At 32.0% G+C, this 24687-nt stretch overlaps 1 protein-coding gene across 3 annotated transcripts in view; it reads right to left on the bottom strand.

Annotated features, from left to right (window-relative positions):
• The window catches only part of LOC149781393 (uncharacterized), an 84304-nt gene that overhangs the window by 2937 nt on the left and 56680 nt on the right, over nucleotides 1-24687 (bottom strand). Inside the window, exons 4-7 of one of the 3 annotated variants that reach the window (XR_016414503.1) lie at nucleotides 18636-18691; nucleotides 17503-17643; nucleotides 15566-15607; nucleotides 4344-4429 (exon numbers count right to left, since the gene is read on the bottom strand). Coding sequence is in view for 2 of the 3 variants with exons in the window: in XM_089934743.1 (XP_089790869.1) it covers nucleotides 15550-15607; nucleotides 17503-17643; nucleotides 18636-18691 (255 nt within the window). In the remaining variant the exon portion in view is untranslated. Of the gene's footprint in view, nucleotides 1-4343; nucleotides 4430-14896; nucleotides 15608-17502; nucleotides 17644-18635; nucleotides 18692-24687 lie in introns of those variants that run through there. The other 2 variants (XM_089934744.1, XM_089934743.1) reach the window with 2 other exon arrangements.

The following is a 24687-nucleotide window of genomic DNA, read 5'->3' as shown; positions in this document are numbered from 1 at the left end:
AGAAAACATAACATGCCCCCCCCCCATCACCGAATGTCCATAAAGAAACAAGATTTACATTTAAAAATTCATCAAATGTGCACAAGATGAAGATCGCAACTGTCTATAAAATACTGAACAAAAAGTATGTTTGTAAGTAAATGTTTTCCATATGAGAGGTATTAAATTCACATTAGGTTCCCATGACAAAAAGCCCGCATGTCCTATTTACTGTGGATTATGACTAATGTAAATTAGTTCCGCTGTCTTTATGATTAAAGAATTGTTAATGTGATTAATAAATTCATTTTTCATTATTTAATACAAAACAGACATTTTAACCATTATTTTCCATCCAATCTCTCCTAGAACTGACACTGTTTGATAACTGGTGGTGTCACATCTCTGATGTCATAATGTCATGATGAAACCATTTTGTGCTGATGATAAAACTGAGGCCATTCTGATCACAACACAAAGACTTTCTCAGTCACATCCTTTACCTCAAACAATAAATATCAGCAATGCCAACATTAAATTCACACAATCAGTACGAAACCTAGGTGTTACTCTGGACAGTACTCTCACATTGCACCAACATGTCATGAACATATGCAAGGCTGCATATCTTGAGCTGAGACACATCAGCTCAATTCGCAAATATCTTTCAGTTGATGCCACTAAAACACTTGTGTGTTCATTAGTACTTTCAAGACTGGACTATTGTAACTCAATTCTGTCTGGTTCATCTCAATATCTACTCCAGAAACTTCAAAAAGTTCAAAACACAGCTGCTCAGATCATACTTAGAGTACCACGATCAGAGCACACCTCCCTGCTGCTCTCTATCCTACACTGGCTATCCATTCGATCCAGAATCAAACACAAAATTTGTTCTCTGTGCTACGTTTCACTGATGGACTCCAGTCCAACATACCTATCCGACCTCACCCATGTGTAAACACCAGCAAGATATTTACACACCTCTTCTGACAATCATATACTCATTATTCCCACTATGAAAACAAAGTCATATGGACAGCATTTTTCTGCATACCAGGGCCCAGCAACATGGAATGAATTGCCCACTGAACTTAGACACAAAGACACAGTGATTACATTCAAGAGGGCTCTCAAAACTCACTTATTTTGACTGCAAGAGCAAACTTAAAGACCTAATAATGTTTCCTACCTGAAATATTCTCAGCATGTTTTTTTATCTTTTAATGTTTTTCTAATTTCATGGTGTTTGTTTTTGTAATAATATTATTATATGTTTTTTATCTTATATGTGTTGTCTAATGTTGTAAAGCTCATAGAGCTTGTAAAGATTAGGTACTATACAAAGTCCTCATTATTATTATTATTATTAGTACTTTATGATTCTACAAAAGTATGTATCCTTAAATAAAATGAGTTTTTATTCCAAGCATGTTAATTTTATAATGATAAGACACTTTTTGATGAGATAGACATCAGCACTCTGGTTGCATATTGTTTTGTGTGTTTGTGGTTTAGTCTATCCCTTTATATGAACCCCAAAGTAAAACAAATCATATTTACATTAAAATGTTGTGCCTGAAAATGCATTCTTACATGACTGTTTGTTTTACTCTTTTATTACTGATCTGGATTTTTTACTCCAAACATCCAATCCATTTTTTTAAAAATGTTTAGAGAAGAAATAAAACGACATAAAAGAATTTTTATAAAATATATTGATCTCGAGACCTATATTCACCTCATGCAACAGATGATATGAAAATTGAATCTTATGCATCTAACAAGAAAATGTCAACTTTAAACCTTTATAATCCAATTGGATGATATATTCAAATGTTATGAATGGTATTTTTCTCTTGGACTGCACTTACTACTATTAAAGAAAGGCACATTTCTTGTATTTGATTAAGACAATCAAGTTTTCAGGTGGCTTGTGTTATCATGCCCAAGGATAATTGCATTAAGAACCAAATAAATCTAGCTTAACTGATGAATACGTTCTCAATTAGGTTCTCACATAAGTGCAAGCAGGCAGCATCATGAGTTAGCAGACTCTTGCTTGAAAAGAAGAAAGCACATTAAATTGTAATGGTTATATAGAACCCAATTTAAAAAAGGAAAACACATATGTCATTTGAAAAGGCATCTTTAATTGGTATTTATTTCTTTCAGTGTTGCCAGCTGTATGCATTGACAAATGTGTCATTGGTTGGTATTTCATTGTATATTGTGTCACTTACTGGGGAAATATATTTAAGACCATCTTACAGAAAATATAATTTCTTATTAAATTCTGAAATGTTCATTGTGTTGATTCCAAATTTATATGCACAAACCACAATTTTCAATGATTAAACAAGCAATATAAAAATGTTTCGTTTTAAAATTTTGCTTGCAATTCATAAATGTTAAGCAAAAGCTAGTCCTTTAAATAAGGATCCACACCTGCCTTTTGATTATAAGTGGGTTCGTGAATTATCAGGGTGCACTAGGACTAGACATCGGTGTCTGTTTAAAAGTATTAACTATAGCAAGCTTACATTTTGATTTTGGGTTGTTAAATCAAACACAAAACTAAGCCAGTGTTCTACAAGAGGGAACCCCATATTTTCACAATGAACAAGTGTTCAGCATAGGTGACATTGATGTTTTCTTTGATGTGTCAAATCATTAGATGTTTCTTTCTCATAGTAAGTGATCCACAATTGTAAATTTCAATGTGTTATCCAAAGGAAATTCTGTTGCAGGATATGTGCTGAATTGTGCTTGAAATATGATGTCTGCAAGAGAATACCCGCCATTTCTTGTTTTTTGTTTGTATCTTGACAGTATCTTTTAACAAGTGAGGGATTTTACTGCAGAATCCTAATTCTACAGTTAATAAAGTCCTTGGCATTCAGATTTTAATGTAACTATCCGACAGATCAGTTTAGATGAGAATTGTATTTCCAGCATTAAATATTGACAATATGTCTTTTTCTTCTTAATTTTAATAATCTATGATTGCAAAACAGGGTAACCATATTTAAATTACAACAAAATATATGTATTTTTGATATCACTAATATTTTTGTTGTTAATTCATTCCTTTTGTCAATACAACATTGGACATATTTGTAAATTATGCTAATTATGTTCAATCAATGCTCCTTAGCAGTGTCAGATGATCTGTTTTACCTTTTTCTTGCCTTATTGTTTCCTGTATAGTTGCCACTTCCTTTGTCCCTCATATACAACATGCTATTGGTGGATTATTAATTCATGAATGTGACCAAATGCAGACATGTTCCTCAGGCTATGAACGGTATCATTATTCAGTGGCAGGAGGCTACTAAGCAGCAAGTGCTGTATCGATCAAAAATCAAGCTTTAAATAGCATACTGATGTAATTACATAAACCAGTTATAACTTGGTGCAGCTTATACTAATCAAGATATCTTTATTTAAGGTGTGAGAATAATTCAGAGAGAATAAGCTATTTTGGTTTAACATAGCAATGTAATAATATCAGTGTGTCTATATTCAAAGCAAAATTATACAACCTATGAAATCTGTAATGGTCATAATAAAATATAGCTTGGCAATATCGAAAAATACCTAAAGCTGACAAAATATCTGGTTGACCTAAAAGTACTCTTTCATTACTAAGATTACACTGGACCATGTGTGGATGTTGACCAAAAAGTACTCTTTCATTACTAAGCTTACACTGGACCATGTGTGGATGTTGACCCTAAAAGTACTCTTTCATTACTAAGCTTAAACTAGACCATGTGTGGATGTTGACCCTAAATGTACTCTTTCATTGCTAAGATTACACTGGACCATGTGTGGATGTTGACCTAAAATTACTATTTCATCACTAAGATTACACTGGACCATGTGTGGATGTTGACCTAAAATTAATATTTCATTACTAAAATTACACTGGACCATGTGCAGACATTGACCTAAAATTACTATTTCATTCCTAAGCATACACTGGACCATGTGTGGTTGTTGACCTAAAACCACGCATTATCATATTGTGTGTTAGAAAGGAACCATATTATACAGTAATACAGCAGACATGCATTATCATAATGTGTGTTAAAAAGGAACCATATTATACAGTAATACAGCAGACATGCATTATCATAATGTGTGTTAAAAAGGAACCATATTATACAGTAATACAGCAGACATGAATTATCATAATGTGTGTTAAAAAGGAACCATTCGTACAAAATGATACAATTGTAAAGTATTACTCAATATTATTATAATGAGGGTCTGCTGTTAAAAATTGTGTATTCAATTCTAATATGTGCCTTTTCAGGTCAACCTAAGATGTCCCACTATGCCTTATATGAATGACTTACACCAGCTTGTGAAATCGGCCACCGTTGTAGTCCCAGATGTATTTGACTTTCTTCATGATGAAGTATCTGATGAGATCGCTGTTTCTCTAAAGAATATATATATATATATATATATATATATATATATATATATGCAATAAACTGACAATGAACAGTGTGAAACTAATATCGAACTAGCCTGAGCACTTTTGACTCTTTAATGAGTATTTTTCAAAGGCAAATACTAAACATAGACAAAACAAACAAATAAAACTGAAAAACAGTTATGTTTGCGAAATTTTACATGGATGTTTCTACAGGAATTAAACCTTTTACTTTATTATGTTTCAACTAGTCTATTTCAGCTTGTTGATGATACTGGAAAATATTTGTATTGACCTAGAAACTGATGAGCCATAACAACATCTGTTATTTTATGTAAATTTATGTAAGTGCAAATTACCAGTACATCCTGGATATTTCATTGATATAGTAGTCTAAGGGCAATTAAGCAAATTTAGAGAATTATTTAAAAGAAAATGTGTTGGCTTACATCCATGTAAAGTTTTGCAAACATAACCATTTTATTTGTTTGTCTTGTCTATATTTTGTATTTGCCTTTGAAAAAGAAATTAAAGAGTCATAAGCACTGACAGGCTAGATAGATACTAGTTTCACACTGTTCATTGTCAGTTTATTGCATTTATCTTAATCAATCCCTGACACACGTGATCCCTTGCTGGATCCAGTGCACTTGAAAGGATTGTTATTTGCCATGTGATTTGTATTCTTTATATATATGTGTGTGTGTGTGTGTGTGTGTGTGTGTGTGTGTGTGTTACTGCTATAGTTTTGTCTTTTCTCATGGGTGATATATATATATATATATATATCATAACTTGTTTTATTATATATGTTGATATATTGTCTAATAATTAATTTATTTACCAAAAGGGCCTTAATTCCTAGGCATAAAGGTAATGTATAAAATGATGTCCTATGATGTTTTACAAAGCAATTATGATATCATGATAAAATATTTCTATTTTTTTATAATTTAATAATCAAACAAGGAAAATATGGCTGTTTTGGAGGGAAGGAGTGTTTAAGTTTCACAAGTTTATTTAAATCAATGCATGTGAAAATGTCACACATGATGTATATGTATTACATGTGCAAGGAAACCTACTTGAACCACAATCACACATTCATCTTCCTTTCTCTCTGTCACATGCACACAAAAAAATGCATGCACACATATACATTTTCAGTATTAATTTTTTGACCATGTAGTATAAATAGGTATAGTGGTCACTGATATATAATGGCATATCTGTTGACAATAAGTATGTAAGTGCATCTAATTTTTTTTGAGCATTGATTAGCATATGTCTAAGTATGTCAGCTAAGAGGTATTAATTAGTGAGTTGCTATTCCTCTCCTGAATAATCACTTAGATAAGAATTTATCCACTAAAGCAGTAAGAACTTATACTAATCTTCCTTGACAATATAATATTTCTTTAAATTATAAGGTTATTTTGGAAAAAAAGAAAAATTAGAAAGAACACACTTAATGTTGAAACAGAGCAAAATATTATGCAAATGTATAACACATACTCAAACTTAAGTAAATGCACATCTCTCTTAATTCATAAGCAGGCACGGTATTTACTATACCCTACTACAAGATCCCTTCAAGCTTTTATTTTTAATGTGCAATACATTATTCACCATAATAAATAGTGCTAATATTAATAAAACTTGTATGCTAGCATCCTTTGTGTAACTGTTCAATAGTCCTATATAGGAACAACCTGTACTAGTCAAAATGTGTTTTATATACAGAACATTTCAAAACAAATTTATCCCAGTTGCAGTTAGTATATTTTTCATTCACAAAGTGTAAGTTACATTCATTTATAAAATTCAGAAGATTGGATATTTCATTATAAAGGTTCAATAACAAATAAAAATCTTCAATACATCATCTGCTTCTTTATCAATCGTCATAATTAAAAATATTTTCTTGCTGGGTACAATGAGACAATGCTTTACATTTACTCTTAATCCAATCCAGAAAATTCAAAGAAAGGCATTTGTTTTTATACAATCTCCAAATATGACAGCTACTCTTTCTCTTACATTCTTAAAGAAATGATGTGTTAGTTGTCACATGCACAATTTAACTGTTTATAGCCTGTAATAGCAATTTAAAATATTGATACCAATCTTACTCACATATATTGTCTAATTCTAGATTTTATTTTGACTCTCGATGTAGGTCTGCATGTTTCTGAAATCAGTTTCTGATAGATTCTCCAACTGTCTATTTTGTCTCTAATTATAATTAGTCAAGTAATTTTATGTAAAATTTGTTGTCTTATAAAATTGTCAAAATTAAAATCATATTTATGTTTTATATACTTTTATTCAAAATATGACATAACAATTATATCTAAGAAATTCATTCAACTTGGAATGTGTTAAAGGTATAAGAAATTTTGTTCAGCTTGGATTGTGTTAAAGGTATAAGAAATTTTGTTCAGCTTGGAATGTGTTAAAGGTATAAGAAATTTTGTTTAGCTTCGAATGTGTCAATAAGAGTATAATGAATCCAACTTCCATCTACAAAACCAACATTATTCACATGAATAATTCCCTTTTCAAATCAATGTCTTTAAAAGATACCATTATTTCCAATATTAACATCTGAATTATACCAAACGTATCTAGAGCAAATCCTTGTATTTGAATTACACCATGTGTGTCTACCGAAAATCCTTGTATTTTAATTATACCACACATGTCAATAGAAATGCCTTGTACTTGAATTATACCATGTGTCCACAGCAAAAATCCTTGTATTTGAATTATACCATTGCATCCCTAGTAAATGATTGTTGTTACCTGATTCAAATTTACTTAACAGCAAAACCATGTGAAAGATATATTAGCTTTTAGATATACATATATATCAACATCTGTTCCAAAAGAGAAGAAATGTTCAATATATGGGGAAGATGTAGTTAATATGCTGTCCACTTTCCATTAATCTTTAAGAGTGTTCTCAGCCAAGAGATTTTAACTAACTCATTTGAAGTCATTATATTAATCATTTTCAAATCTCCTTCACATTTCTTTTCATTTTATCTTTTACAGCATTCAAAAGGATTTAAGAGAATCAAATTCTTGCAACACTTTTCTGAGGAGTGTTTGGTGATTTCAAAAGCAAATGAATGAGTTTTAATAATGCTTAACTTTTATAACTTTTATTTTCTCATAACATGCAAGATATCGTTTGACCAGTGAAACCAGAAGATTTTTAATTTATCTGATTTTGAGATCAAATTTTAACTTTAACATTTAAATTCTTCAAAAATGTTATGGCATAAGAGTGTAATTCAGTGGAGATTAAGTCTAGACTGAACTCTGAACCATGTTAAACTCTACAGCCTGTTCAACTACCAAGCTAAATTACTTTAGTTGTCTAATGTAGCTTATAGTCATTTTTTGAACCATCTAAAGTATGATCAGTATTCTGAGATATTAAATATTTTTTTGTACTCACAGCAATGCTTTAGGGATTTGTATTTTTCCTGACCATATCTACCAAAATCTCTGCACAAATTATGAAATCTCTTCTTATGTCTTACTATGAACAACACAAACCGTTCACTAATACACATTTTATATTATTAGGAAATAGTTACACTGTGTTAACACCATAGACATCAAAAGAAATTGATGGTCTAGCTTTATGGACAGTGTTTTATGGAAGAGATCATACACATGTATGTTAAAAACTGATTAACTCATTGTTGATGGCTTCATCAGCAACCTTTACTGTTGTGTGTAAGTGATCGACTATGACAAGCATTTGACGTGTACTCATATAGGCGGTAGTCCTGTACCAGGATAGACTATAACTAAGGTGAAACTATTGAATGCTAAATTGACACGTATTTAGAAAAAGTAGATATGTTAATAACTATATAAGATATTTTATAATGTTTAAAAAATAAAATATATTAAAATAAATAAGATATCTTGTGTGTTTCATAAGATATCATAATAATTAAGTATTATCTGGGCTTAATATTACCTTCATTCATTGCCAGCAACATTTGATAATTGTCATATCAGGTCCACTATTAGTAATGGTTACTAATAAAACTGAAATTTGGATACAAAATATCACTAGCAAGACACTTAGTTCATTCAAAACAGCATTGCGAATATTTTCATGCCTGTATAGCTCAGTGAATGTTCATTTCAAGATCTCTAATGGTACATAAAAGTTTTTAATTCATTTCATGCACAAACTATAAAAGTGGACTGCCTTATGTGTGAGGTTCCCTTATATTGATGTATTTTTTATATAATATTACTAATACATAATGAAATGGTATCCATGACTATTCCTGCCTTTTAAAAGGAACTATCTTTTAATGGGGTGTCTTATAGTGAGGGAGTTCTATATTATGTTATTCTATACCCTGATTTGCTGGCACATTATGCTGTTTGCAGTTGAGTGCATTATATGCACAAATAAACCTACAGTAACACATTCTGAAATATGCATTGTAATGTTGCAGGCACCTACTAGTGATCTACATATAAAACTAAAATCAGTTTTAGAGACTGTGTTTGCTACATGGTATACAAAATAAAAATAAAAAGTTTAAGCATTAAAATTCAAGCAAAATATTACTTACTATGTGATGTGTAAAAGAGAAGTTGCAAAAACAAACTACCATCATTTATCTAAATTTTTTGGATATTAAAGCATAATTACTGCTATCACTGCCTATTTAGCTAGTGCAGATAGGAAATTTTCATTTTTTCCAAACATCTGTTCTAAATAGTCAAATCTCTTTTGTGGTTGTTGAATATTCTGCTGATAGTTGTGTAGGTAAACTATATTGTATTATATTCTCCCAAAAAGTAAAAAACACTTACATTATGATGTTCGGCTGTCTTTGTACAAAATAAAGGTTACTTACAGTTCTGGTGCTTTTTTTTCTTTATTTTTCTTCAGATATACTGCTGCTGGTGTGAAGTGATAACCTCGGTCTAATTGTGTTAGATGCATCTTGCCAACTGAGTTATCATTAAAATTTTGTAAAAGTGAAATGGTAATTTTTGAAACTGTGCCCATAAAGCAGGGGTCTAAGACTCAATCTATTACAATGGCTATATGAGAACTAGTACATTGACCATAAGGTTGCATCACTGAAATTATTTCATACAGTGAAAGCCGCTCATTTAAAAGGTAGTAAGATGAAATGTTGGAAACAAGATGTTAATGATGTAACATTCAAATTTTTATAAAAACTGGCTAGCTGTGAGAAACAATTTGCCTTATAAACCATTATACAAATTCCAGGAATCATTAAGGATTGCCAGAAATAACTCCATGGATTGCATACAGACCATGTGTTGCATGATTCATACCCCCGTTATAGAGTGAAAACATTGGCAAAGGCAAAGAAAAATGATGTAGCTATATACTGAAAAGTTAGTGGCTTCAAGTTACAGAAAAAAGGTAAGCCTTGATTCATAATTCTATATTGAAATTGTAAAACATTGATTTCTCAGAGCACTCTAGTTTATGACCAGAAATTGTTTAAAGTGAGTGGTTGAAGAATATGGTGATATCCCAGTGAACTGAAACTCTCAGTGTAATGGAAGATTTTTCAATTTGGTAGGGCCAGAAGAACTCTGGCAATGGATTGGGTGATTAAGCTTGTTTCACGGTTGGATTGTAATTGATTCAATTCTGCGTATGTTAGCTTACATTCCAACTGAAAACAATTTTTTTTCTCAGCTGGCAAAAGGCATATGGTGTCTTGAAATTGTATGTTAACTATTGAAATGTTTACAAATTTTGACAATTTTGGTGTCTTGAAAATAGAAAGGAATGGATAATTAGATTAATGATAGTAACTTATAAGTAAGCTTGACAATCAAGTCAAAGAATTAAGAATAAAATATCTAATTCATAAAACTATTTTCTTCTTTGTTTTAAGTTTTAATGACTTTGCCTATTTTGGTTCACATTCGTGGAGATGTTGCCAAACATTCAGTATCAACCAGACACCAAAATTCTGGACGACAGGGAACTTTCCAACAATCTTATGCAAGCTGCTATGACTAAAGATTCTTAGCGAGAAAACTAAGCCAATGGAAAGAACCCCAAATTTAAAAATCTTTCATCCTCATCATATTCCTGAATGAGGCTGACATCTACATCTTAAAAAAGATATTCCCAAATAAACTTGTTTAAAGAGAAAAACTAGATGACAAGGGCAAAATTCTACCCATTTCTCCTAAAGCCAGGAAGATGCTGGAATAAAATACGGGCTTTGACCATTTAACACTTCTCTACAACTAACTTCCTTAGAGAGAGCGCATACCTCTTCCCTCAAGTATGCCGGATTAGTCTTGTGCGAATAAACAGGGGTCCTTGATAGAGGAGGCAGACATGGAAGTGAAGTTGGTAGCATGTTTAAATGACCGATTATGAAAATCCTGCTTTTCTGTCAATTTCAATCTCATACCTACAGGCTCGACAACCAAGCTGGGTTATTTTCCACTTCAGCCAGTGCATTTGGAGACTCATACAGCAGCTATATGGATTGTAAAAAAAATACACGAACCACCTAGAATTTGCTTTAGAAGTGCACTAACTAGGTGTGTAAACATGCAGTTCAGTTGTGAAAGTCACCAAGTTATTCAAAAACTGATCAAATCTTCATACTTGCAGAAAAAGTCTGACAAATGTAAAAATCTTCTGAATTATTTTGAGAACAACTGAATCCGCAGACATGAACACCATTCATGGGATGCTAGATGACAACTTATTTTCACATTAAATTTGTGGAACACTTACAATGCTGCTGCTCACAATCGACCTAAAACCAATAATTCAGTGGAACCATCTGCTCTGAGCTAATGTACCATCACCATGGAAATGTACTGAAGGCCTTAAAAAGATGAAAGTCCCAAGGAAACCAAACTGAAGCAATACAACACTGGTCAACAACTTTAAAGAGAAAAATGAATCTACAAGGATATAGTAGTGAAGATTGTGAAAGAATATGGCAACCAATCAATTTTTGGATTATTTACATGGATTACCACATATCATTTATGGCTGAACGTTGGTTTTTATACTGTTGATAATAATTTGTCTGCAAACATAACATTGCATTCTCAAATCGTATTTATCTATATTAATCTTTAACAATAACTATACTTTAATGTAACAAAACAGTATATTTTTCCTGCTGCTAAAATATATAATTTATTGTTGTTCTTTTGTCTCAAGCCCTTTTTGTCCACTCACTCCTTTGTTGCATGCTTTTACTGACTTGCTCTTATCTCAGTAAATCATACAAATAATCATGAGGAATTAATGACTTTATCATTTATTGCAGATATGTTTGGTGAATAATTGGAGAATGGGGTCTAGGCCAAATATGTTGGGACAAAATGACTAACTGAAATTTCCACATTAAATAAAAGTAATTGGGAATTCAGCAAGAACGGGAAAGGAGATTTTTTGTTAGCACCTGAGATCACATTAAATTTCTCCTAGTGATGGCAACTTGGTGTTTTATATTCATTTTAGAAAACAAAAGTAAAGTGATGATGTTAATTTTTATTTGGGTGGGGAAAGAAAAAAGAGGTCTACTGATATGAAATGAGAGGTGAAAGACAATACAAAGATAGTTCTGATTTCTTTCTACATAAAGCCAACATTAATATTAAGTCAAGCAACTCAATTACAACGCTAAATTTACCCATGTCATTCACAGCCAATTGTGCCACAGATCTGCCACCACATCAGGCATCAGCAGGTCTGGAAATCACACAATTTCATTATCAGCCAATCAAAACTTATGTTACAAAACTCAAGTTACTTCTGATTGGTTGATCACAATTTCAAGTTCAAACTTGAAGCACAAGACTTTTATAATCCCCAGACCCTATACTCTCCAAACTTTCTGAGCATAAAACACATAATCAAGAACCAATAATCTCCAATCTTGCTGATTAGATAACTGAGAGATTTAATCAGTGTAAATTCTAACCTACCGTATATATTAGCCGAATAATTTAGGAAAAAATAAAGGCCTGGAAGAAGGGGGAGGGGCAGCTTATCCATTGGCCAATGTTTAAACTTAACAGTTTTTAGGTCTTTTTGTTGACTACTATAATCGCTGTAAATCTTGGGACACGAAACAATAATTTTTTCCATGTCCTAAGACATAGGCATGTAAAAAAAGAGTAACTTTAAGTGACCCATCAAATATTAAACGGTTACACAGTACTATGACTGTAAATCTTGGGACACGAAAAAATAATTTTTTCCATCTCCTAAGACATAGGCATGTAAAAATAAAAGTAACTTTCAGTGACCCATCAATTATTAAACTATTACACAGTACTATGATTGATTTTGTTATTCTTTTGCATGTGCATATTTTCTGATTTATCCAACATGAAGTTAAATAAAGGTAAATACAGACTTCATAATTCGCAAGCTGGTTGAGTTTACCCGAGGGAGACAATGATGAACTATAATGCACAGTACTTACACAGTGCAAAGCGTGCATAGCGTCACTTAAATCCTTACTTATTTCCAAACATATTAGATGCAGATTTTGCTTTATTCAGTGTTTTGACCGAATTGCATTCTTCCAGATAACATTTCAGCTAGTCCTTAATAAGCTGTTTCATTTACATTGAATCACGCACTCACTAGTTACTAATTTTCAATGATACAAGCGATCCTACAAATTGAGGTAATACTTTTAAATAGGTATGCATGTTTAATTGTACAAGGCACATAACCATCATAATTTACATGTTCACGAAGAGTGGTAATAATATAGACTAAAATTCTCATATAGTTCAACTAAGATCAACATCAATCAATTTTAGTTTTGAGTTTTAGCTGAACAAACATCATAACTTTCCACACAATGGAAAGCTTGATTATTTTGGCATCTCCTATGTTGGTAGTCAGTGAATTTCTTTTGTTTTGCGACAAAAGTACATGCCAGATAATCATTAAAACCCTGAAACTGGCTTGTGATAAGAGGGAATTTTGACCGGTAACTATAAAAGTATATTGATGTCTATTTGCTTTTTATTCCATAATATTAGCACAATTACCGTAGTTTTGTACAACAGGGTCAAAGGCATACCTATGAACTTTTCGAAAGCCAAGTAGGGAAACTGAATAAAAAAAACCCAAAATGATTGGGACCTAAAACTGGGAGGTTTTTCGTGGCATTTTTAAAGCCTTGTTTTCACAAAATATTGATCGATCTTCCTGGCCCAATATGCGTGAAATTTGCAAAAAAGACTCGCTGTTTCTCCCTGTGACATGTCCTATTTTTCCCCAGGACGTTCCCTATTTTCATATTCTGGTCAGCTGTGGTCAAACTGCACAATAGCTAAAGATTAGTCTTAAATAAGCAAGCAAGAAAGCCAGTGGGACAAATTAAAAGATAATCCTTATCCATGCAACTATTTTGTGAAAATGATTGGCCCTCAGCCGTAATTCAAAGAAACCACATTCTACATTATTGTGTGTTATGCAAGCACCAGCAATTGATTGGCAAATAAAGGATTCCCAATTTTGTTGAACTAAAGGTACCAAAATAGCCGGCCTCATGCTACCATACATGTGGCAACTATTTTCCCCTCTTCGTATATCCGACCATATTCCCTTATGGTCAACTCGTAAAGCGTCTAGTATTGTTTACTATAAAACATGTATTCTGAATTAGTTTTTTGAGGACACATTTGCTGCATGGTATGTAGTATTTTCATTCCTTCTTTTAATTTAACGATGATAATTATCATTGGTATATATGGTATAAAAATGCCAGGCGTTCACTCATGTAAGTTTCTTGTTTCTTTTGTGGGAATGGCGCTGTAGCAGATTAAGTTACAGCATTCGTAGTGATCATTCTTGGGACTGAAATTAATTGTGGACGAATTTATTGTTGTGGTTTACCTTTTTGTTTTATTTTTTTAATTTTTTTATTATTGTAGCAGTAAAAAAAATCATTAATGTATGTGATTAATGTTTAAACCTAATTCTGTTTAGTGAAGAAGTGAACTCTTTATAGTAAAGTAATTATTTTGTCACAACAATAATTCACAGGTGGTACAACAGAACATGTAGGACTTTTCTTGTTTAGAAGAAATGAAAATTGAAGACATAGTGTAATAATCAGGAGTTTTCTGCAAAAATCAGAAGATATTAAAAAATCGGGAAGTAGGCATGAAGCAACCCCAAAAATCAGGATTTTTTTCTTCTTTCTTCTTCTCCCGGCGTGAAAGTTGACAGGTATGGTGTAAGGTTGCTTACATCTCAACTTTTACAGTATTAGCATCAAACCATATTGTTTGTTTGTTGTGTTGTCATACTGGGATTACATTTTAATGAGTTAGGTATTTACACTTTCAAACAAAGTAAAAACATAATTACCGGTGCACTGATATAAAATTTCCAATGCAATAATATATAAACAAATCGAGTCAAAAGGGAGAGGTAGTGTTATAGCAACTCACAAATGCTAAATTCTTGTCATCATTTGATCAAATTATACACAGATCTAAATTAGGCAGAAACAATAAGAAAACAAAAAATTTAAAAAAATTACTTTTCAAACAAGTTTATACCATTTCTTTTTAATAATCATGAACACCAACCTCGAGATAAGTATACATGTAATTTTTTTAATATAACTTTGCCTAAATAAATGCATTTAGAACTTACCTTGTGCATCTTGAGATGTCTCAATGTTTTAGGTCAGCTTATACATGAGTCATGCACTTTTTAGTATTTATACGTGTTCAGTTTGGGGGTCGGCTTATACGCGAACAAGCTTATATGCGAGTATATACAGTAGCTTGGAAATCATGTCTTAACTTGATATTTCTTATTTTGACCAATTACAAAGAACATTATAATTGAAAGCTCGATTCTGATTCGCTGTTCATAGAAACTCTAACTTTAACTAAGTGTTGTATGATCTCCAGGCTTGCTGGCACATTATGAAATGGCAAACTGGTTCTATGCTGTTCATAAATGGCTGCATGTTATACATTATCAAATGTAGATTGACCTAATGAAACAAACCACCACCTGGTTATTTTTATAAAATAAACCCTGCCTCCTGATTATATTGAAAAAGCAGATTCTAAATTTTCACATACATAAATATTGAATGAAACACTCTCAGGAAGAACATCTTCATTCTGAAAAGGAATTAAAATTACAAAGTTTATGAAGATTCAAAAGTATTCAAATAAAGACCAGTCAATATCCAAATCAAAGCCTGAATGTTTACAGATTTATTTACAATACAAATAGATGGTACACTAAGTACTTGTTTTTCACAAGTCTTAAAAACTTTGTGAGTATTAAAAACAATACCAATGTTGAAAAGACACATAAAGAGTGCTACATAACACTTACCTCAACTGGAGTGGGAATAGATCAAAGCCTTTATGGATGGATGCACATAATCTATGTTGAATGCATATATTTAACACATTAGGAGGGCTATTGCTTCCGAAATGTTGATAGAAAATATGATTAATTTCAATAGAAAATATGATTAATTTCAATATGAACACTGGGAAGACAAGTGTTGTCTAGATTGGGCCATCTGGAGTATATTTTCAGTACCTTATCCTTATTACATAATATTCATATGAGGGGCTAACAAAATTTGGTGGATACAATCAGTTACAGGTAGGAAAATATTCCCTTGACTTGCACAAAGGCAACAGACTGTCCAATAAACAAAGGCAACAGACTGTCCAATAAACTGGATGGATGGGTGATGGATGATGTGCAACAGACTGTCCAATAAGCTGAATGGATGGATGATGGGCAATAGACTGTCCAATAAGCTGAATGGATGGATGATAGGCAACAGACTGTCCATTAAACTGGAAGGATGGGTGATGGATGATGGGCAACAGACTGTCCAATAAGCTGAATGGATGGATGATGGGCAACATACACTCTAATAAGCTGAATGGATGGATGATGGGCAACAGACTGTCCAATAAGCTGAATGGATGGATGATGGGCAACTTACTCTCTAATAAGCTGGATGGATGGATGGATGATGGGAAACAGACTGTCCAATAAACAGGATGGATTGGTGATGGATGATGGGAAACAGACAGTCCAATAAGCTCTTCTATGACTAGCAGAGCTGATTTTTGGTCATAGTACCTTATATTACTTAAAATGAGTCTTGTTTTGACTCCTTGGAAAAGATCTATGGATTTCCTCATATTTCAGGAATTCCTCAATTTTTTTTCTGAAAATAACTAAACCTTTGTTTATATAACATTCCTTCTAGACCACAGAGCCAGGAATGAATCTAACCACAAAACTAAACTAAGGGATGATGAACAGATGGATGGATGGACAAAGGAAACAATCAATACTTTAAAGCTACTGTCACTTTGGGGGATAAAACTATCATCTATAAACAAATATAAAACTTTACAAATTAAATTGATCCATGTATCATTCCTTGTATTACATATGGGACAAATTTTTATGATCATATCCATGGAACGAATTTATAAGACTTTCATTGCTAAATCAAGAATTGTAAGTTACTTTCCCACTACATCATACTCCTTTATATATAATCTTTTGTGTTCTTCTCTGAATAAGTTTTCTGGAGCAGAGTCATAATTTTATATATCAAATATATTGCAATTTCTTTAATTTAATAATGCCTAGCAAAACACAATATACTGTTTATAGACAAGTAAGCAAAAGTGCATGTAAAGTATACATTATTCATCAATACCAATACATAAATAAAATATTCATGTAGCCTATTCCATGAAAAAAATATGTCCAGATTTAGTTTCCTTCAATAATAAAACTGGTCCATTAAATTAATAATGATATTCTAACATAGCTAGTACAGTCATGACTGGTTTGAAGTATACACTCCTATACCATCTCCAACTCACTATAAGAAACTCATATGTTACTTGAGCATTTTTAAAAAAATGTGTTCTTTTGTAGACATTACGTATCTAATTAATGCATCTGATAATCACTGTAATAATAACAATAAAATAAAGTTTACTATTTCAAACATTTGCCAAAGCACCTGGCTGAGGGGTTAAACATTTTCCCTGAGTGTTCTTTCCTGAATACGTGGTATGTTCTATTATTGAGGAGAGGGGAATCCTGACTCTCTGACACAGCCTTTTGGTACATCACCTGAGCTGGGCCTATCACCAACACCTTGTAAATAGTAATATACACTCAGTGTGATTAGTAATGTATTATTCATGGAGCATCACATACTAATTAACAACTACACAGGCTTTAATGTGGTTTTCTTCAGGAAGAATAGCATATTCCAAAACACTTTTACTCCATGTAGCCTATCTTAGATGTAAGGTTCACTTTGCAGAAGAGTCTTAGGAAATAAATCAGTACAATGTTGTAACATGTTTTAAGTTTATATATTATGATTACAGGGCAATTATGGATACATTAACTGCTTGACATAATAGGGATTCATTTTATTGCATTTTTCTTGCCCATGTCTTGCTTGTATTGATGGTTTAAGCACATTGTATTTTAACTTACTTGCTTTGATTTACATTCTCATGAATGAAGTAAACACAGAAGGTATTAGCAACATTTGCACAGCAATATGTTTTTGTTGTTGTTGTGGGGTTTAATGCCATTTTTCAGCACACGATAGGCTATACATGGTGGCCAGTATTAATGGTAGAGGAAGAACCTGGGAAAACCCTGGAAAGAACCACCGACCCACGATAAGCTACTGGCAAGCTTTCTCACATACCCACACTGGCTAAATCCGAGACTCTAACCCACACAGGCAGAGGCACAGCAATATAAGGTACAAGTCATAACATTCACAGAAAGTGACATATTTTGCCCCAAAATCCCCAGGGGGTTATAATTAAATGCCTGGCTGGGGCTATAATATGTTGAAATTGGGTGTCCCAATGGGCTACATTATGCTGAATTCAGGTAGCCAAGTTGGCTATAACATGATATAATGTATCTACATTTTTAAAAATATAACTGCAACATCTTGCACAAAGCTAGTTGAATATTTTTTTAAAACCTCCTCAGTACTACTGAATTTAAGCTGTGCATTTAAGTTTTGTCCTGATGGCCCATTCTGTGACTGGCCAGGCTATGATTAATGACATTTCTTTACACAACAATAGCATCACAAGTTGTAGAACAAAAACTTACTTGGTTCCATCCCTGGTAACAGTCTCTATCTGTGATACAAACCATTGTTCATACTGATCCTATAGAACAGAAAAGATGTTATATGAGAGCAGGCTATGAAGATCTGAATATATCAATGGAATTTCCTGACATGGGACTAGACAGTGTAGGAATGACCCTGAACTTCAGCTTTGAAGTTCTTGGTTCCTTCACTCCATTCAAACACATGCAAACATTTCTGGTCAGCCATTCAAGACTGCTAGTTTCTCTAAGGGTTTCCTGTTTTCCTACAACTAAAAGACCTCAACTTCCCAAAATTTAAATGATAACGCACCCCTTACAAGCTACTGTAACATTTTACAATATTACAGAGAAATAAAATAAATTTATCACACTCCCTTGATGTATGATATGAATGACAAATTTGTCCCCAAATCCAACAAAGTTAGATTTATTTATCACTGGCTAGATGAATTTATTATTGACATTATAGTACAACTGATTGCAATAGCTGTATTATGTAAAATTGTAAAGAGGTTTTATTTCATGTCTACAAAGATTGGAACCCAAACGAATCTATGTTGTGGGCATAATGTACCAATTCAATGTTTATACATCAATAAAAATAGATTTAAAATCTCAGAATGTACATGTAACCTTAGATATCTACAAATGTGTACAATCAAAGTATTAAGAATACTGGTGGCTTGGAGAGTGGAAGTGATAATTTATATAACATTAAATGAAAGAACGTAACTCAAGTGTTATTGCTAATGACAGTACCTTTTAAAATCATAAACATACTGTTCTGAATAATTTTAAAAATATTTTCTAAATTTTCTTCTCTTTGTATGTCAGTAGGAAATTTGTATTAACATTTGAAACAGTACTTGAGTGAGTATTCTAATGTCTTTTAAAAGCATTATGTACCACTGTTATTACAATAAGTGGAACAATAATCCATGGGTGATAACTATGATCAGGTCTAATCATTGACCTAAATATCAATTGTCAAGTTTAGAGCAATCATAAAGTCTTATTATTATTAATATTACAGACTATGTATGATTAAAGAGAACAGAACATAATACCAAACACATATGGAATGGAATCCTTCCAAGACATATTTTACAACTGTGATTTATATTCTTTAAGTAGAGGTAGTTGTTGGGGACTGTAGATGAATGAACTCATCGTCCCCTGGAGATTCTTTTCATTTTCACCTGATTCAGGGATAGGAAATGCATGTTTGGGGTTACTTTTGAATGCATCTTAACATTTAGCCAGATGCTTAGGTGTACCAAATGTTGGGATATATCTCTTAAATTTCATGACATGGGACAAAATGTTGTAGGAATAAAGTCCCAGATTGTATTGAGAGTTTATGATCATAAACTAAGTAACAGAAAGAAGCAAACCAACATTTCTTTTAAACCTAAATAAGATAATGAACTAATTATTTACATTAAAATGGAAACTTTTAAGTAAATTTACAGCATTATGAATTAAATCCAAAATAATCTAAACAAATTTTACATAATTAAAAAAGAATTGAATGTGTTGATGTGCAAACAGCTTTGATATATCATAATTTCCAGTACTCTTTTGAATAAATTCACAATAATCCTTGAATAATATTTTAGTCCAGAGTCAGAGTACTCTCTAGTTTCAATGAGTAATGCAAACAAATGGTTTTCCTCACATTATGTCCAAGCTTAACATTAAACACATCTGCAAACTTATACTAAATCAAGAACATAGGAAATAATAATATAGAAAAAAATTAATTGTTGAACTCTCCTTATATACATTTGCATGAGTCTATTACTAATATATGTTGTAATATAACCCTATGTGACAAACATCACTATGCAGCCTCTCATTTCACAAATACCCATCCATGTGACTTACATCACAGTACTGTCACCTGACTTAACCATCCATTCAGAATTTTCTCCAAGCTCATAAACATGTTTATTATTCATATTATTATTAAGGATCATGACAACTTATTTATAGTTCTTATGCAACCTACATACATGTGCCAAAAGGTTACACACAATATGGATACAGTCATGTAAAAAATATTATATACAATATAGATATACATCACACTTCCCCTCATAAAGAAAAAGAAAGATTTATGCATTTATTGGTCATAAATCCTTTCAAAATATCTCATCTGGTGATGCAACTTGCATTTCCAATTTTGTCAATGTAATCATCATTTCTTGGTATCGGAAATCAATCTGTTTTGGTGATACTGTTCACAGATTTTGTAATTAGTGTGGTATCTGATTTCAGCACTAGAATATATGGTGAATTCCAGTTAATTTACTTGGTTCATTAAAATCATTCTCCAGCAAATACTGAATTTCCTTTTTGAAACATTCCTGCTTGAGAGGATTCATCCAGTAAGGATATTGTTTCACAGGTGTAGAATCTGCAATTTCATGGTAGATTTTATTTGGTCAGGTTTGTAATTCTAGAAACAGATGCTCATATTCACCTAACAGCTGTTACAGATCACTCTTCTATTATGGCTATAAATGTGAAAGCTTCTGGTCCAGATTCTTAACATTTCTGAATTCCAAGGACTATTTAAAATAAAATTATTACAGTCCAATTGTATGCCATCATTTAAATCCTCTATTTGCAATTTTGCAGGAGTTACAACTCAGTTAAATGAATGAATAACAGGTCTATCTCTATCAACATACTCCTGTAGTGTATTTATATGGCAGAGTTGTTTCTATTGCTGCCTCCCAGGGGCATTCATGATATCAGTTAAGTCAATTACTTTCTTTTAACTGTATAAGGGCCATAGTATATAGCCTACAGGGGTTTCTGAGTTATGACCAAGAGAGCCTGAATTCTATCAGTAGACTGAAAACTCCTTTCCTCTGCATTTTTATCATACTTAAATTTGGTTTTTATTCAGTAGATTGAGTATTAGTTCTAGTTATTTCACAAGCCTTTGACTTCAATTGTACATAGACACTATGTGCAAAAACTAGTTGAAAAGGATTAAAACCAGCCATTTATCAAGTTTGATAAGATCCACAGTACTTAGAAACATCATATTTGATTTTCAGTCAATAAAATGATTTAAGAACTTGTGATACATTTTACTGACTCCTAAATGACAAGCTAAAATAGTTTCATGAGCTAAGCTAAGAATTTCCTGTCTATAAGACTTAGGAAAAACAATTGGATAGCTCACTGACCACTCATTACCAGTGAGTAGTACTTCAGGTGGTCTCCATTTTCTCATAAGATCCCATATTTTGCAAAATAACACAGCTGCTACATATGTGACTTCACTTTCTCTAACAGCCCTCTGAAACAAACAGGAGATCTCAAGATCTCTTTCCTGTTTGAGAGCAAGTTGTTGATTTTTGTCACTCTGATTAGAACTGAGAGAATGCATAGCAAAATAAGGATCCCTGTCATCAATAAAATTGATTAATACCAGGAGCAAGATTAAGCAATAAATACATAAGCTAAAGGGAAAATTTCCTGATCAACATCATTCTCAACTGTTATTTTTTCCATATCTCAGGTAACTATACAATCAAGGTATGAATCAGGGATTTCAATCTCGACAGAGTCAACCTTTTGATTCAAACAAGGCTTATCAGTACAAATGGATTAACCACAATCTTATCTCCAGCTAAACCATTCCCTAGCAATAAAAGAATACCCTCAATGGGCAAAGAAACACCGCTCTGACTTTCACAGGTCCTGAAACTAAGTTTGATGACAAATTTACACAATGGAGAGTAATGCTAATAGAGCCACAATGCACCCACTGAGTAAGAAAACATTCACTGGAAGAACACTTTTCAGATTAAGGCAGAATGCAGGACAATAAAAGACTGAGAAGAACCTGTGTCTATTAATATTTTAACTGGAATAGGCTTGGCAGGATCACCCATAAGTGATGCAAAACCTTTTAACTTGAATGGTTCATGATTCTCCATTATAAAATCAGACTTGGATTTGTTTAACTCAATAATGTATTGACTTAATCATATAACAGTAACCTTGACCTCTTAGAAAAAGAAACATTTGGAATACCTCATCTTTATTCTGATGCTTATTTTTAAAATTGTAGCAATCAGAATTAAGATATCCTATTTTCTTACAATAAATGCACATAGGAAAAAAAAGAATTTCTGATCAGTCTTATCTGAAGTTTTGATTCCTAAAAGTTGTGCCAAATTGAGAATTGGAAGTACTCATATAAAACTGAGATGATTTCTTACAAAAAACCTGCTGAGAGGAAAATTTATTGACAAATGAAACTTTATGAGACAAGGAATAATCTTCAGCTGCAGCAGCAGAATCTTCCCAGGTTCCTAACTTTTGCTCATCAAGAAAGGTCTTGACATCACTATGGAAGTAATTCTTGAACTCTTCAACTAATATAGTTGTCTAAGGTTGTCATAATCTATAGCAACCTTTTAAGATGAGCCCCTCATAAAATTGGCATTCTATTTTCCATCCAAGATTGATTTAGGTTTTGTCAGTTCCTTTCTTTCAATTCTTCAATCTTTGCTGATATATCTCATGTACCAACTCATAACACTTCAAGATATATTTTTTAACCATATTATAATCAGCATATGGTTATATTGACAGTGAAATGTAAATATCATGAGCTCTGCCAGCAAGTACAGTTTGTATAAAAAATAGTCCAGTGCTTCCTTGACCATTTAAAATAAATTTGATCTACTTCTTTTTCTAATAAAATGGGTACTATTTTGATATTTCTGATAACATCAAAACCTGCATTTGTGTACAAAATGGGAGAGTGTATTCTACTTGCCAGATCTAACTATTTTAATTTTAATTGCATTTCCATTTTTCTTTATGCATTTGTGTTTTCATTTGCATTTCTATTTCTTATTTTTTCATTTGCATTTTCATTTTATTTCTTCTCTTTGTCTGTCTCTTTCTTCTTTCTTAATCTGAATTTCTCTTTCTCATTCTTCTTTTTCTTTCTGTCTTTGCATCATTTCTTTCTGTAACTGAAGCCTTCTTAACTCTAATTCCAATTAATTCTAATTAGCTGTAAGTCAACATTCAAAGATACTACTCCTTTTTCTGTTGGATTAGGAACAAAGATCTCCACTCTAGATGACTTTTTAAAGCTTGTGGCTTTCACTATGTGAAAACAAAATACCAGGAACAACTAAGAAAATTCCAAAACCAAATGACTGTAAATTTCAAAAGGAAACTATTTCTATTATGACTGTATGGTCATAAACTAAGTAACAGAAAGAAACAAAACCAACAAATTTATTAAACATAACAAATAAATTAATTATTATTTAGTTATAAAACAAAAATTTTAAAGGACCTGACAGTATTATGATTTAAACCCAATACAATCCTAAATAATTATACATAAGTCAAACAAAATTGAGTGTTCTGAATAAATTCCAGGGTCTCAAATGTGTTGATGAATAATCAGTCTTGGTGTATCACAATGGCTTTGTCAAGAAGAGCACTTCTTAATTTCAATGTATAATCCAAACAAGTGGTTTCCTCTCAAATTATATCCAAACACAACATTAAACAGATCTATAGACTGATATTAGAACAAGAAAATATGAAATAAGAAAACAGGAATAAATTGTCCAACTATTTTTCATTATATACATTTCCACAAGTCTATTATGAGTATGTTAGAACAAACTTTACTACTCAATCCAGCATTTCACAAAACATCCCCACATGAGTTACATTGCAGTAGACAATTACTTGACTGGACCATCCAACTAAAACATACTCCAAACTCATAAACAGTACAAAGTACACAAGTGTGTACAATCAAAATAATATGAATGCTGGTGATTTGGTGAGTTAAAGTTATCTTTTACATAATATCTGTTGAAAGAACATAACTCCAGTGATATTCTTAATGACAATACTTGTTATTATCATAAACATACTGTTTTAAATATTATTAAAAATATTTTCTGAATTTTCTTTTCTTTGTATGTCAATAGTGAATTTATATTAACATTTCAAACAGTATTTAATACTGTATTACCATTAGGGGAACAAT

This window comes from Sinohyriopsis cumingii, chromosome 15 (genome assembly GCF_028554795.1).
Source record: "Sinohyriopsis cumingii isolate HCF-2022 chromosome 15, ASM2855479v2, whole genome shotgun sequence".
Lineage (NCBI taxonomy): Eukaryota > Metazoa > Mollusca > Bivalvia > Unionida > Unionidae > Sinohyriopsis > Sinohyriopsis cumingii.
The sequence above is the reverse complement of the archived record's forward strand: the minus strand, read 5'-3'. Positions and strand labels throughout refer to the sequence as shown.